This window comes from Brienomyrus brachyistius, chromosome 13 (genome assembly GCF_023856365.1).
Source record: "Brienomyrus brachyistius isolate T26 chromosome 13, BBRACH_0.4, whole genome shotgun sequence".
Lineage (NCBI taxonomy): Eukaryota > Metazoa > Chordata > Actinopteri > Osteoglossiformes > Mormyridae > Brienomyrus > Brienomyrus brachyistius.
The window spans coordinates 15,416,712-15,433,305 of record NC_064545.1 but is presented as its reverse complement, the minus strand read 5'-3'; the positions used below and the strand labels follow the sequence as shown (position 1 = coordinate 15,433,305).

The 16,594-nt window shown below is 47.4% G+C and overlaps 1 protein-coding gene across 1 annotated transcript; it reads left to right on the top strand.

Moving 5' to 3' along the window:
• Positions 1-7,867: 7,867 nt before the first annotated feature.
• ubl7a (ubiquitin-like 7a (bone marrow stromal cell-derived)) lies at positions 7,868-11,417 on the top strand. Its single transcript, XM_048973166.1, has 10 exons — positions 7,868-8,271; positions 8,445-8,564; positions 8,966-9,048; positions 9,226-9,310; positions 9,429-9,486; positions 9,596-9,726; positions 9,836-9,885; positions 9,967-10,143; positions 10,587-10,697; positions 11,015-11,417. Exons 1-10 carry the CDS (start codon positions 8,088-8,090, stop codon positions 11,150-11,152), a joined length of 1,137 nt encoding a protein of 378 aa, XP_048829123.1. The 5' UTR covers positions 7,868-8,087; the 3' UTR covers positions 11,153-11,417.
• Positions 11,418-16,594: the final 5,177 nt, after the last annotated feature.

The window sequence follows — 16,594 nt, the reverse complement described above, 5'->3', positions numbered from 1 at the left end:
CAGGTAGGGGTGGAGAAAAGGCCCAGGATGGGGTGGGGGAAAGGACCAGGAAGTGGTGTAGGACAGACCCAGGTAGGGGTGGAGAAAAGGCCCAGGAAGGGTTGGGGAAAGGACCAGGGAGAATGGAAAGCTTCTCAGAATATAGGGCATGAAATGCAACGACACTGAGACACACATACCTAAATAAAAGAGGCTCACAGCATTACCCGCTTACGGCTCACCAAGCCTGTTCAGGTCCTTCTCATACACCAACACTTACTCATTCCCAGGGCCTCACGTCAAACGGCACTCTGCTTACTGGGGTGGAGCCACTCACCCCATTAATGAATTACAGCATCCAAAATACAAATCTGGCACACAGCTCTGGGCTTTTCCGGAGGCAAAAGGCAATCGCGAACAGATGCTGCATGAGATCCGTGAGAGCGAGCGAGAGTGCCGGGCTGAAAAAACGGCGGGGGGAGTGGCTCAGGACATGGCCTTTTGGCAGATTCAGGGATTCGCATTCTGGCCACACGGCAGAGAGGATGGATTCCACATCACACATGCATCGCAGCAAAAGGCAATTTCTTCTGATCCAGCCCTCCGCTGGCTCTAAAAAGACACTTTGCTGGCCACCATCAAATTAGACTGGACATCTCTGATTTGAAATAACGAGACTAAATTGAATTCCTGCACTGAACTGAGTTCCCCTTTCTCTCACCTTGCAGAATTAACCACTGGGGTCAGTGAAAGGTCATCCAGATTTAGTAAACCTTCAGAATCCCAGCATACTCACCTGGCCATGAACAGGAGTCCCAGAACTCCCTGCTATAACACCCTACAGCTACATGATTAAACCAGAAAGAGTCTGACTACCGTACCCATTAGATGAATATATGCAACCTGCGCTTATCAGTTACACAGCAGCGCTTCCCTAAAAGCCCCAGATGCATTTTGGGTACAGTTCTACACTCGGTGCTGATGTTTTTACCCATGTTCTGGAGTTTCAGGGTCACCCAGCACTGCCGGGACTTCTGACAACACCAAACCCAAACACTCAGAGTACACCTCTGTCTCTTTATGTTTAAAATTGTTACCCAGTTATAGAGTTAACATTTACATGCATATAAAACTCATGCATCTGTTCGCCCATAAACCGTCACTCCAGTACAATGTCATGGACGAGTCACCACATCCAGCAAGCAAAACGGCCTTGCAGGTCCTGGCACTGAGGAACAGGGCATAGTGAACTATGCAAAAGGTGTGTCAAGCCAGGCCAAAGGGCGCTATTAGAGCACTGCTCGTATTTCCCGGCTTCCCGGCGAGCCTGAGAGTCACCTCAATCGAGGAAAAGTCCCTGCTTCCATCAGCACATTGCCAGGGGGATTTCTGCAGGAGAAGCTTTAACCTCCACTCAACCCAAAAACTCTGGCTAGAAACTCAACCAGAAAGGCAAAAAACTGCTGCCTAACCGAATCCTGGGATAGACAGCAAGACGACGTAATGTCTCAGCATTTAGCCGCTTAGCAGATCCTGCTGGCCAGAGCTTTAGAGGTAATTGTGAAGTCACACAACATATGTAGGCTCTTGCCTTTCATACAGCTGGGTATCTTTCTGAATGGGGTTGCTTACACAAAGTGCCCCAAAGAGGTGCAATAGTAGATACATCCTCTGGTCCAAACAGCAAATCCTCTGCTTGCCCCCCCACGAGCAGCCAAAATGGTATGTTACAGCTGGAGTACTGGAGCAGCCTGGGTTCAGTGGGGCCAAACTGAAACCACACTGTACATTAAACTTATTTGATGCTTTTTGTAAGTTGACTGTTCACTGTGAGATGTTTTTTTGCTGTCCCGTCTTAATTCAGAGGCACTCTCATGTTGTCGGGATGACTGATTCAGAATGGGGGTGTTTCGTGTGTATGTATGTATGTATGTACCTCCTCATGCTTGACTGCCCCATGCTCCGCAAAGCGAGCACTCACCACAAGTTTGAAGGCCGAGCAGTTTGGGTATCTGAAAAGTAAGCAGGCCCTTCACAAACACGGCACACAGCGTGAGGACCTCCTTGGCCGCGGCACTGCAAGAAAAAACAAACCAGTATTTCACTGAACATTTTAGAGACAGAGCTTAAGAGAATAAACAATATCCAGTCCTAACCATCGTCAGCCTCAGTGGAAACGTCTGTATTTTGTGTCTGTTTTCGGCAAAGCGTGTTCTTGGGTTCATATGTGTGGGTGCGTTGCGAGTGCAAGAACATTTTCTGAGGCCGGCCTTGTAAGCATGTGAGCAACACGTCCAGACCTAGCAGCGAAGGGTGGGACGGTTCCAGGCTCAGCACGGCAAACTGAAGGGCCAGAAATTTGGGGAGCAGAGCGGGAGATAAACAAACAAACATGTAGGTCAGCAGCGAACACCCACACAAACAAGAAAGGCATGCTCAGGCCCACAGACGGTTGTCACACCCACTTTCACATGTGTTAATAATAATAAATATATTCATATACATTATTTAATTAACGTGGTAAACAATAACCAACTGCGGACACTTATGAACTGCAGAACTTGTTTCTTTGCAGAAAGCAGAAGATGGGTACTGACATATATCTGTGACCTGTCTGAAGCCCCCGGGAAAATTCTCACTCTTTCCACCTTTTGTGCCAGGACTGTCAGCCCTGTGAACGTGGCCCCCCCCTTCCGTTTTGTCACCCCCAGCCACATCCTGGCCGCCCCATGGTTGAGGTGACTCAAGCAGCCCTCTGGCTAGATGGGTGTGGCCCAGAGGGGAAGTGATTGACAGGATGGGGGCCCGCTCCCAAGAGTTTGCACAGGAAGTCGTGGGAGAACTTCGTGCGGGCTAGCAGAGCGCAGACAGCGTGTGCGGGGGAGGGCCCAAGGCGCTCAGGAAGTCACTCCGGATCCCACTGCGAGACGGACATCCGCTACTGGGTCCCACAGACGTCGCGGGCTGGCAGTGGACCACTCTGCACATCCCAACGGTCTATCCGCCGTGGTGCCTGCCCAGCTCTTGCCCGCGATGACGTCCGACTTGGCCTCACCACAGAGAGTGACCATAGCATATGGCTGAATGGAAAATTTCAGCCATGCCAAAGAAAGTTCTGGGTAAACACTTTCTCTGTGAATCCTCTACTATGTCTGAGTTCAGATGTCATGGAAATAGTCTTAGAAATAAAGGACCGACACAATCTACTGTGAAGAAAGTCTTCATTTTCATCCACCGGACCTTGTGGTCCTGCTGTGAGCTGCTCCTTTGGGGGGAAATTAAATGCTGCACCTTAAAAAAATGGGACAATGAGGAAGCCAGCCTGAGCATGGTTTCTACACAGGTTGCAGAGCTTGCTATGCCTTATGGGAAAGGAAAGCACAAGCTTTTGGTCTCACACTACATATCATCAAACATGGGCATTAGGAATTCTGCTACTGTAGCTCAGGAGACTGACACACACACACACACACACACACAAGCACGCACACAGCTTGCTCTGATCCACTGTTTTTACTACACGGCACATTTTCATGTCCGCTGTACAGTCAGCTGTTTTGCACACAAATTGGAAGTTCTTGCAAAGCTATGCACAAAAGTTCTGCAAATTTAAATACGAAGTTCCATCCGAAGTGCAGTTTAAGTTCATTACTGTAGTTTCGACCTGGGTTATTCCGTTAAGATACTAGGCAAAGCAGCTTTAATTGCAGCGGTATCTTTTAAGGTATTTTACAGGTACATTGCTATTTACTAACTGAAAATGGCAGCCAGAAATTATGAATAAATAAAAATTCACTTAAGGTGCAGCTTTGTAATAGGTTTTGATCCTGAAATGATTTCAACCAGGGTGTTCGTTCTAGAGTACAGCCTCCTGATAGCTGCACGTTGATGACACAGATCTCAGATCTTCACCAATTTTCCTCCGTGGACGTTTTTCCTAGTCAGCCAACTCTACCTCAAGCACAAATAACTGCTGGCTGACATCAGATCATTTCTAAAAAGTCACCTGCAATGACTCACCGAGAACATGCTGAAGGATGACCAGCAGGCTGTATCATGCCCACCAACAGCCTGCACTTAGTGTGGCCAAAGCCAGGTGTATGGGTTAGGTGCATCAAACTGAGCAGGCACCTGTTATCTGGAAACAGCTACTGACAGAGTAATCATTACTCATTTTGAAAACCACCACCATCTGAATAAAGGGACTTGGGCGCAATCTTCTTAATCAGAAGGAACAGTAATGTAGCTCCAGAAGTTGTCCTGCAGTTGAACCTCCTTCACAAAGGAGATTTAAATGCATCCTGACCTGGACCTGACACTAGTGCAATATCCTGTCAACTTGCACTAAAATTCTTATTCGTAAAGAAAAATTCGTACTGCATTTTTTGCACATAGTGCTCTGTGAAATGTTCTCCGTTTGTCACTGGACCGAAATCAATTCTGGTATGTTAACACATACTGGCAATAAAGTAGGTTCTGATTCTGATTTCTTTAAGGTGTCATACTCCTAAATCATAATCTGTGTAAAATGACTACAAAACCAGTGACAGGTAGGATTACCACACGCGGGCACAAACTGCCCGATTTGCCCCAATGTTCTCCCAGTGTTAAAAAAGCAAGTATGATTCCAGACAGTCCATAGGCTTAGACTTAAAAGTCTCACTTATCCGATCGCTGCCAGCCCTGCTATTCTGTCTTTATGTTTTTACGTCGTGTTAATGTTTTGCGTTGTTAATGTCGACGTGATCTGGGATTTCAGGGTCAAAATAACAAATCATAACTCGTAGTCTTCCGTTGTCTTCAGACCGGACTCAGGCACAATACAGCGAATGATCACATTGATGTAAATGTGCCCACTCCGATAAGATTAAAAAAAAAAAAAGTTGGTGGAAATAGGAGATGTATGTGGAAAAACTCCTTGCGCCACATGAAGCGCCATCTCTCTTTCTTGGTCATATTTTCGTTTATTTCTAGGTGTTGGTGAATTATATTTAAAGGATAACACGTACGTAGTCGGATATTTCATTTTCCACATTAGCCTTTGAAAACTGAATCCAAATGTATCAGTTCAGACGTTAAGACACATCACTCGTGGTCATATGACCCATTATATTCCAGCTGAAGGTTATTGGAGAAAAAAATATTCAAAACCTTACCTTATTGAGAACTCTCAAAATCAATAAAGTACCGACCGACCAGCGCCAGCGATTGGAAGAATTAAAAAAATAGTGTGTTTGTGACTTCACAATTACCTCAGCGACACCCACATACACGGTGCCCAGGGGCCGCGCTCGTGCTCTGTCTCTGGACGCAGAGCGCGGAGCGCGCAGCCCGCAGCCGGGACTGCGGCGCGTGCACGCGGGAACACCGACACTGACGCGCACGCAGCCCCAGCCCCACCAGCGCGATGTAACGCACGGGGCAGGCACCAAGGCTCGGGTCTCTCACCTCCAGCCTCTGCAACCATTTCTTCCTTGCTGCCATACATTAGTACCTCACGTATTTTGCAGTTTGTAATTATCGGATGTAAAGGTCATTTCGGAGTCATGACAGGGTTTTATTGTTCTAACGCAGGTTTATGTAACGTAAGTATTTTAAAAGTGGGCCTGCTTCGCAAGTGTGGGATTCACGCATTACAAAATAACGTTTAGATTAAGGGTAATTTTTAACCAGCTGATAATATGGTGAAACTCAAGAACAGTCCTCCAAATGCCCTTCTTTGAATGTTTTATTCAATTACATTTGCTCAAAAAAAAGCTCTTAGTTGTCAAAACACAGCAAATATGTTTGTCCAGCTAACTTCTAGCTGCAGGATGTGTGTCCTGTTCTCTCCAGAGGCTTCCTTCCCCTCACTCTCTCGCTGCACTAATTCTGCCGAGATGTTCTGGATCAGTGGTTCTTGACCCCAATCTTGGATGAGCCACCACTGTAAAGAAGGGCCCCCCAGCCCCGGATCCTGGGTGAGCAGAGCGTGCTGCTGTTCATTCGTCCACAGATTATAAGGCATCCATATCAGAAGGTTCATTCGAACCCTGATTTTAGCACAAATAAATCATTTATACAAGTACTTCAAGTGGCAGGAGGGGACCGGGCAGATGTAATCACAAGTTATAGATGGTACAGTTCGATGTGGCTAGAAATATCGGTTTTAAGTTTCTAACAATGTAATTGCCTTTGCATCTTAATATAATGGTCAAGATGGTCAAATTATGGTTTAAGCATGTAGGGTCAGCTTGGTGGGTTAGGGTGTAGGTGTAGGGTTACGGTGTAGGGTCAGCGCGGTGTCTTTCAGCAGTGGGTTATTCTGATCGTTTGTTTTGCCCTTTACTTGCCTTCATTCCTCTATTGCGTTGTTTTGTGGCACCTTTAGGTAATGACATCATCTTGGTCATTTAAAGCATCTATCCTGTCTGCAGATAGCCCACCACGCCCCCCTTTGAGGAATATGACAGCACAAACAATCTTACTCTACGGTGAGAGTCTGGAGTGTAACAGTGATGACTTTAGTACGCAGAAGTAATGAATCAAATGGGGGCAGAGAAAGTCAGCGATAGCAGTTGAACTGAAAAAATAAGAACCAAGACATAAAGAGAGATGATGTTATCGATGATGTGGAAAGCGTACAGACATCCCCATGTCAGCGTTTATCTGAAGGCAAGCTTATTCACCCAGCGTGCAAGATGGAGAACAGGGACCGATACAGAGCTGCTCTGTGACAGTCCCCCGAAATGTGTTTCGGTCTTGTGCAGTGACACAGAACATTGGACTGACAGAGCTGTCCCAACAAAGGAAAAAGCTGAGATAAAAAGTGAGTAATATTTGGAACAGAGGATGTCACAGTGTAAGCAGGAAGTGTAGTATTTTAATTTACTGTAGTGGAGTTTAAGGGTAAAGGTGGATGTTTAGAAGAGCACATTCACAGGCTCGGAGGCCAGGCACCATTTTAAAACTCACTCTAGCTACTGCTTTCCTGACAGCAGCGAATTATGCTGAAATTATCACAGAGGACATGATGCAGCAAAGAACTGAAGCTGGAAGCAACTGATTTAGCAGGAAATAAATCCTCAGTCGAGTGGTGTAAAATAACAATAAATAACAAAAAAATAAATAAAAAATACAAATAATCATCCTTAAATCATACTCCACAGTTCATAGAAACATTTACTTTCACTTGTAATTCATTACCTTTCTTGTTTCAAATGTAACATTTGGGTATTTTTAAAGGTTAATTTTAGTTAAACAGCAGACACACTGCCCTCGCTTCAACCTTCGAGGACTCCCTCTGTCTGGGAATTCCTCCACAACTGATTTGCGAAGGACCTTTTCAATTCTCTCACAGTTCCTGTAGTAACAGGCATAGATATTACTAGATATTACACAAAAAGAGGCATTCATGTAGACAAATAATCGGAAAATAGAAGTTATTTTCAATTGTTAATTTTTTTTTCTTTTCTGGCACCTTACCAAGGGTTGCAGTAGCTGAAATAAAATTATAAATAAAATCTATGGCCCCTTGTTTTACTATTTTAATAAATTGAATCTGTAAGATGGTAATAATAATCACTCTTCCCTGTTGTTCAGCTTGGAGGGGTTGATAATAATTCATAATTATCATTCCCAATCTACAGATGCAATTAAAACAAATCTAATAAAACTCAAAAACAAGGCGACACGAAGGTCACTATATTACTATCTATGTAACTGATGTAACTCCTTAAGCAAACGATTACTGAGTAGGAAATACTTGCTAAAAGCTGCTTTTGAGGCTTGAGGAGGGGGTCCGTGTTTCCCCGTCCCGCCCAGTCTCTTTGTCCACATTAGTAATTTCAGACGCCCGACAGCAGGTGGCGACATTAAAATCATTATCTGATTTATTTCCGGTGGATCACATAAAAACATCCGGTTTACCAGGGATTCTTGATGCTCTTGCCTTGTTATTGCTTTTGTTCGCGAACTTGTATACAGATTTCTTTTGATTGCGTATAATTTAATCTAGCTGGGCATATAAACCGCTGTGCGACACCCAGGACGTTTCCAGCACATCGTTATACGCCTCAGGTTGTGCTGAATACAGCGGTAAGCTGCCCCGGTCCCTTTCGCAGCGCGCCATGGCGGCTCCAGAGTGGCGCCTGTCATTGAAGCTGATGGACCAGCCGTCTCTGCCCAAGTCGGTGCTGCAGTTCCCGGAGTCGGAGCCCGGAGATGTCCCGCCCGGAGAGTATCGAGTGGCCACCCTCAAGCAGCTGGTTGCCGCACAGTTTCCTGACTGCGTACCTGACCCAGAGCTTATAGGTGAGCTTCCACCCTCAGTCACTTGTGAATATTGTATTTTAGTTGTGTAGTGATCTGTTAACGTCTGATAAATGCAATCAGAATAAAATTCTGGAGATGGAACGCGTTTCTGATGATTTCCATGTACTGTCCGCTGAGGTCAGTTCTCGTTTGTCGCTGCTTTCGTGTTTCAGAGCTGGTGTACCTCGGCAGGAAGCTTAAGGATGAGTTAACGTTGGAGTCCTACGGAGTCTTGCCTGGATCCACCGTGCACATCCTGAAGAAATGCTGGCCGGAGCCTGAAGGCCACCCAGGTTACAGCTGCACTGGTCCTTAATGTTTCATAGTGTCTCTGTGTTACAGCTTCACACACATTTACAAAGTTCGCTATTTACTGACTCACATACAGTCACTGATGCCAGAACAGGCCTACTGGGCATGTCAGCCTTCTTCCTGGAATAGCTGGTCTGTTAAATATAGTACACTATGTCTGTTTCGTAGTACGTAGTACACTATGTCTGTTTCATCACACAGGTGTCATCATAGGTATCATCCAGAAACCTTAGCAGCAAACATGGCATTTTGTAATTACTGTTTATTTTATCTTAGGTAATTACAACATCACAGAAGGTGTTGGGCTTGAGACATTTGCAGGGAGAACAGTCGTAAATAACTCCAGAAAAGTTAACTTCTCTGTTTTTTTTCTCTGTGACAGAGCCGGTGGACAGGACGACAGCGGCCAGGGAGTTCAGGGTCCTGCAGGCAGCCCTCCACACCAGTACGGCATACAGGGACTCGGTAGGTGGGGCCGGCAGCCGGGTCCTGTCCAGCCGGGGCTCCATGCACACTGGCCTGTCTGAGCATAGCTTGCTGAGGGACAGATCGATTGTGGCAGAATCATGCTGGAGTAGTGACTGTTTTCCTAAGATTCCTTTGAAGATAACTAATATTAAAAGCATTCTCTCTGTCCTCCAGGTGTTTAAGATGCTGAACAATAAGGAATCTCTGGACCAGATCATAGTGGCCACACCTGGACTGATCAATGACCCTATTGCACTTGGCATGTAGTCCTGTCACACACAGAAACACACCAAATAACATTTTCTTATTAAATGACTGACTTTCTTCCTTTCTTTCTGTCTATCTTTCTTTGTCTTTCCTTCTGTTTCTTTCTTTAGGAGTTCTGCAAGACAAAGATCTCTTCATTCAGTTCACAGACCCAGCCATGCTTGATACGTGAGTTTCTTTTTTTAAATAACACAATATTTGGTATTGCCTAAAGCGACCTCTGTGCATCAGAGTGCACGTGTGTTGCAGTGCCTTCATTGCCCACCCCCATCCCCAGGCTAATCAGCTCCCATCCAGCTTTGGTCAACGCCATCCTCCTGGTTTTGCACTCGGTGGCAGGCAGTGTGCCGGCCCAGACTAGCGCCCCCTCGCGTAACGTCTCCTCTGCATCATACAGCGACATGCCAGGTGGGTCATGTCGGACCGGGGCCCTTCGGCTCCTGTGCGGGGGGATGATTTCCTATTGCTGAGTCGCCAGAGTGATGTAGCGCCCCATTCACTGCCCTCCTGCTTCCAGGGGGATTTCTCTTTGAAGGCATGTCTGACGATGAGGAAGATTTCCAGGAGGTAGGGAGGCCCCGTGGATGTTAAACCCATCCCAGAGGTTCTGTGCATCTCTGAAGGCTGCGTCTGCCTGTCTTTATGCAGGGTAACCGTGCAGGGCCTTCCAGTGACACGGGGGGCTCTTCGGGGACTCGACCTGCCAGCCTGGGCTACAGCGGGGCAGTGGGACCCCGGCCGATCACACAGAGCGAGCTGGCCACTGCGCTCGCCCTGGCCAGCACACCTGAGAGCAGCGCTGTCACCCCGACGACGGGGAACCAGGTGTGCTGCGTGCAAACTGTCCTCAGCGGGGCATTGGTATCCATCTACCCGTTTAAGGGCCGCGCTGATGCCCAGTCAATAATTACATCACAGCCGACTTACAAGTTGCACCCGACTGAGTGACTTGCTGAATTACATTAAATTACAGGATAATTAGATTGGTCATTAAACAGATTTATTATGCGCTTTTAACAGACTGCAAAGATTAAGTAGAAAACGTTAGATTTAAATGCGTCTTTCATTATTCCTACTTCCCACAAATGATTCCACTGGGGAAATTATCTCCCATGAAAGTGCCAGAGTGGAATGAATTTTTAGCACCTTTCTCCAGACCATTACATTCCTATGGCTCCTGCCAAACTCAGTCTGCCTGTCCCTTAATGTCAGTAGTAACGTTCCTGGCCCCAAAGGCTCCTGTCACCCACCTAGCTCTCTCCCATCAGGCCACTTCCTCGGGGGTGTCCCCCGTGCCCGCCGGCACACCCATCACCAATGACATCTTCAGCCAGGCCCTGCAGCAGGCTCTGCAGGTCTCCAGCCTGTCCACCCTGCAGGTGAGAGCTGTGGGGGGTGTGGTTCCCTTAGGTTGTGCTTTGCACACTTCATCTGTTGATCTCTAAGGATCTGCTCGGCTCACTTTCAACAATGTAATTAGTTTAATAGTTATAACATTTACACCTCTTGTGTTTGATAGGCAATTTAATGAAATTATTTGTTGAAGTCTTTTGTGTCCAATCAGATTATAGCAGTATATTCTTACCGGTTGTCTTGAGGCGACGGGCGTTCCTCTCCCCTTCTTATGTGATGCTCGCCTGGCGGTGCAGTTCAGGCGGCCTCCAGTGGCCAGTGACATCCATCCTGTGTGTCTCAGAGCCAGTGGCAGTCCCAGCTGCAGCAGCTGCGAGACATGGGCATCCAGGACGAGGAGCTGATTCTGCGGGCCCTACAGGCCACCGGCGGGGACATCCAGGCCGCCCTTGAGCTCATCTTCGCGGGGGGGGCGCCCTAAGCCAGCCAGTGGGTGGAGTCATCACATCAAAGGCGGATAAAAACGTCTGCTACGGAAATCTCGCGCCTCGTGCTCCGCACCCCTGCGTGATTGGCGCATGGTAAACAGACACAGCCTGACTCAGCGAGTGCCATCCGGCATCCATGGAAAGTGGAGCGCTCTGCGTCTGTGTCAGGCCTCATTCTGTATTAGTTTTACCTCAACCTGTTTTCTTCAAACCTCCTCTTTTCGGGTGAATGTGGTTGAATAAAAAAATATGCTTATACATTTGCGTCATGCTGCAGACCTCTTCCTTCATCTCCGGTACAGTTTGAACGCGGCATACACACGATCGCTGGTGCTCGTGTGCCATTGAGAAGCTAAGGCATCCCAGCAGTCAGGACCTCTCCTAGGACCAAGGGCAGACGTCGTGCGTTGATTCACAGGGAACGCATGCTGAACTTTAGGAAGCGGTACATTCCAGTGGTAATACCAAGTGAAAAGCGTTTCAAGGAAAACGCTGTGGGTCAACAGATGACATTTAAAGCATAAAAGCATCTGAATCAAATCCAATTTGTCTTGCAAATGCAAGGCCTTGAAGTCCGAACAATGCAGTGCCTCTGCCTGTACACTAGATGGCGGTCAATACCAAAGAACTCAATGGGTCTTGTATGTTGAGCTGAATCTATACCTTATCTGTGTGAAGCTTCATACTGAGACCTTTTTCCCCATACACACAATGTGATGGACTGTACACTCTGCTAGCTGTACTGTGGGAGATGTTCTTGAGGCAGGGTCCATGGTCAGGATTACGTCATTTAACAAGGCTAGACGCTGATGGAATCCTATGAAAGCATCCTGACGTTCCGACCCAAAGCGAGAAGCCGAGCAGGAGACCCATCCGGAGACAGCCTGTTAATGAAGGTGAGCGCTATGGACCCCCCCCCCCCCAGTCATGGCTTCCAGTGGTGGCGTCTCCCAGTTCAGAGAGAAGCTGGTGGGTGGCCACGCGAACAGCCCTCTGCATTCATTATTACGATGAATCACACGCACTTGGTTGCTTGTTTTGTCTCTCTTTTTCAGGAGAGAGTCTGCAGCTCAGACAAAAGAGTCACCATCTCCCTTCCCACACAGCTCAAAATCCATCTCTCTTAATTAAAGCTTTTTATCCCGAATCAGATGCTGTCCTATTAATGGTCACCTGCTAAACTGGGCAAGCAGGCGACTTTAATTTACAGAGCTCCAAAACACAGCACATACCTCACGTGTCCTGCAAACCCTCAAAGGAGAGACACCCACAAATGCTGCCACATTTAGCACCTGCTGCCTTTCCCATCATGCCCCAGAAGAGGCCGTCCTGCACTCAGCACACCCACCTTCTGCTTGCTTTGGTCTCTTGATTGACTGTCTTCCTATAGAAAGGCACGCCAGAAGGGGATCGAAGTCCCTCATTGAGGGAATTGGAAATGGATGATACAGATACCGTCTCTGTCGAAAGCAATTCTGATCAGAACACGGAAAAGCGAGGGTGTAGTGACAGGCCTTTTTGCTGCCATTGATTAAGCCTCTGCGTCTATTCAGTGACCTGAAAGCCAGAGTGACTTTGCTGAGGTTTGGCCTGCTGGAGATTTGAGGGATGCCCCATATCTGAAAAGCTGTGCTGACTTTGACCTTGCTTTGTAGTTACAGATTAAATAAAGAGCTTCTGCTGGTCAAGCATGCAGACATGAAGCATGTGGTTCCGCTGCACCTATGCTTTTCTGTGAACAAAAGACCTCTTGCTCACAAAAGCCTTTTCTCTCATGTATGATACCCTATAGCAGGACAACATACAATACAGAAAATTCCTAAAGAGGCTTGTTATACCTCACAAATGCCAACCTTCAAGTTATCACCACTGGTGCCACCGTACAGGGGATGTTTAACATGAAGCTGATGTGCTGCAGTGGTGCAGTGGTTAGCACTGTCACCTCACACCTCTGGGACCAGCGTTCGAGTCTCCGCATGTTCTACATGTTCTCCACGTGTCGTTGTGGGGTTTCCTCCACAGTCCAAAAACACGCTGAGCTTAACTGAAGTTGCTAAATTGTCTGTGTGAGTGTGCTCTGCAGTGGTTGCCCCCCATTGTTCCCTGCCTTACTTCGGGGATAGGCTCCGGACCCCTGCAACCCTGCATTGGACAAGTGGGTGCAGGAAATGGCTTAGGATACACTTTATGGTTCCCCAGGGGAAGCGGAGTGGCATAGCTGCCATTGGTGGAACACGCTGGCCTCAGCACCCCTGCCCCGGAGGGCTGTGCTTCCTTATGCCCCTCCTTCCCAGTCCCGCCACTCAGTTCTCCCATAATGCCTATATCGACATCCTCCTCCAAGACAGAGCTTATTACCTCAGCCTTCCACGGGTAACAGAAGCCATGTTTCATCTACAGTGCTTAAAATGGTTGTCAGACTCCTGCCATTGCGGCCTCTGTCCCCTACACTGTCGCCTCGCGGATCCCACAGCCGGAGCGCCCTACGTCCTCTACACCGCTTCCCCATGAATCCCACGGTTGGAGCGCCCTACATCGCCTTTGTTGTCGCCTCACGGATCCCACGGTCGGAGCGCCCTACGTCCCCAGCACCGTCACCTTGTGGATCCCGGAGCCGGAGGGCTCTCCATCCTAAATGCCATCACCTTGCAGATCCCACAGCCCATTGATTTAGGCCAAGATGGGTTGGAGAAGCCCAATGGGATTGTTGTAGAAAACCTTGACTGGGCGTTTCAACCTTCTAACCCTCCTGTTTCAATCATTTCAGGTAATTTGCAGGATTATTTACATGGGATATTAAAAAAAACTGCTGAAGCCCTATTGCATTAACTCAATCATAGAGAAAAAAGTTCATTTTTACGTCTTATGCTTGATAATAGACTGAAAAAATATGATCAGAATGGGGCCTTTGGTATCTTGTGTGTTTTCTGGGTCTTTTTTTCACCCCCATGATGCAATTTGTGGGCTGATGGTAAGAAGTCTATTACCTGAAATTGCTTTCAGGTGGACATGACTGAGCAGAATGTGAAATGAGCCTGTGACTGACGTGGCCCATTTTCTGTGACCCTGCTACTTGAGCTGTGATGCCTGCCAGCCATCCTTCTCTCCCCCCCCCCCCCCCCAGCATCGGATCAGCCTTTTGTGCTCAGAAGAAAAGGTCTCCGTCTTTCATCCCGTGCAGTTTAATCCTAGGTGTTTAATTCCCTCTGAGCGAGTGATCCATCCATCAAACGCACACAAAGGATGGCAGAAGAAAGGAATTAATCGAATTAGAGGTGACCGCTGTAGAATTAACGCTCATCGAAGCGGTGCCACCCTGTGCCTCGGAGTGCCAGCACACAACGGTGCCCTTGCGGAAGAATTCATGCACTCATAGTCTGCAGTTTGTGATAAAGACTTTCGATCCTCTCAATAAACCAAGTAAAAATGCAAAGGCACATGGTCCCATCAGGCAATTTACACGTCTTCCCCCAAAGCTAAATATCCCCCCACATGACCAATTACATTAATACATACAGTGCAGTAGCCACTCATAACAGAAGTGGACTGCGTGATCCATCGCCATGCATCGATTGCATGTATGAGATAGAGGCGCAGACATGCAAGCGGGTTTGCTGATGGGTACAAACTGCTACGGAGGGGATCCTTAGAGGTTCCCGTCAGACACGTTCCTCGTTTCCACCAAAGTGGTGCTGGAGCTGGTGCCGGGTTTTTCCCAATCTACATCTTGTTCCACGTGTTTCCACCACATAAGACGACTCCAGCATGGCACCAGACAGAATTGTAATTCAATTAGCTTGTTGGCCTGTGGTATTCAAACGACTCCTCCACATGTCCTCAAATGTACGCCAACAGTCAGTCAATCTCAGAGGAGAAGGTCTTGTAGACAATTCCAGAGGTAGCCTCCACGTGTCCTGCACACACTCCCAGTGAAGCCAGGCGAGAGAGGCATTTGTAGTACGGCCCACGACAGGCTGACCTTTGTAAATTGCACCTTTTTGAAGCGACAGCACAAAGCAGGTTGCTCTACAAGACACACAATAGAGCCATTACTCACCGCTAGAGAAGAGAGCTTCCGCCCATCTGGACTTCTCAATGGACCAGTGTAAGGCCTAATCAACAAAGAGCCACATTATCCAACCTCTTTATTAGACTTAATTAGTGATGAGTCTGTCACTGGGCTCCGTGTGCTGCGGAACTCTTATAGGCTGTGAGTCTCTGAATGACTGAAGTGGCATCAGGCTTTTCTGTGTGTCAGGGTATAAAGATGTGTCTGCCAGAGTTTACTCCAGGTTAGCGTTCCTGCCGGGGTTAAGTTCATTAGATATTTTAGCATTATCAAAGCAGAGGCATTGCTCTTAGTCTAATCTATGCAACGCTTTCCTGTCTCTTTCAATCCTCTCCCCTAATTGTTTAATTAAGTGAGCTCGTTAAGATCTGACCACCAGGGATTTGATAACAGGCTGGCTCCACAGAGTTATTAACAGGGTTTCCTGCAGTACGCATCTCTGACAGCTGACTTACCGAGGTTTTAGTAGGTCACGCGTCGGATTCAGCAAGAGAGTGGTGAAGCTGAGACCCTGCAGCCTTGTGCCCGGGGGGTGTTGGGGTCTCGACTGGGCAGAAGAGCAAGAACCAGTACGAAATCAACCATGGGTTTTGTCAGAGATGCTGATTTACGCAACAAAATGACCTAAGCAAGGAAGGATTTACTAGACGTTCTTTCACAATTTTTACAAGACAAGAAGAAATCCAAGATGATTAATGGTCCTTTTTACAGCGGTGAAAAACGAACAGACCAATATCTAATTTCCCGACACGGATAGCATTCATGAGCACGTCACTGTCAAGAAGTTCGTCACTGGCCGCGCTCCCCCCGTCTTAAAGAGCACTACGCATTCAGCCTTACATAGCACCACTTGGCTCTGTGAACTTTGAGTAACTGCACAGTACTTACTTTCCCAAATCGGCTCACCATGGCAACAGACATTCGGAGATGTCGGTTTGCGAAGAGGCCTTGACAGCGATTTTCAGTCGCGTTTGCGCTTAGGAGTAGGATGAGGAGGGAACTGGCATGCCTTAAAAGTGAAGGAATGACATCAAGTTGTCGCCTACACATTAAACAGATTTAATTTCACATCAATCTCAGAAGATCAGTCAAGAGGTGTGATCTGAGGCTTACAAGAGTGGGAACCAAAAGCAATATACCTTTTTACTTGGCTTTCAACTACTAGAACACACACACCAGGAGTATTACTTAGCAACTGCAGCTGTAAGTGAAAAGTGTTCCCCTTGACAACTGAGAATAACACTACCATCTTCCCCATTGGGAAATCTGCTGGCCAGGGTCTTCCTGCTGGAAGATACTGGGACAGCTCGCAGTCCTGGCAGCACAGAGTGGATCCTCTGGCAGAGAAAAGGAGCAACACTCCATG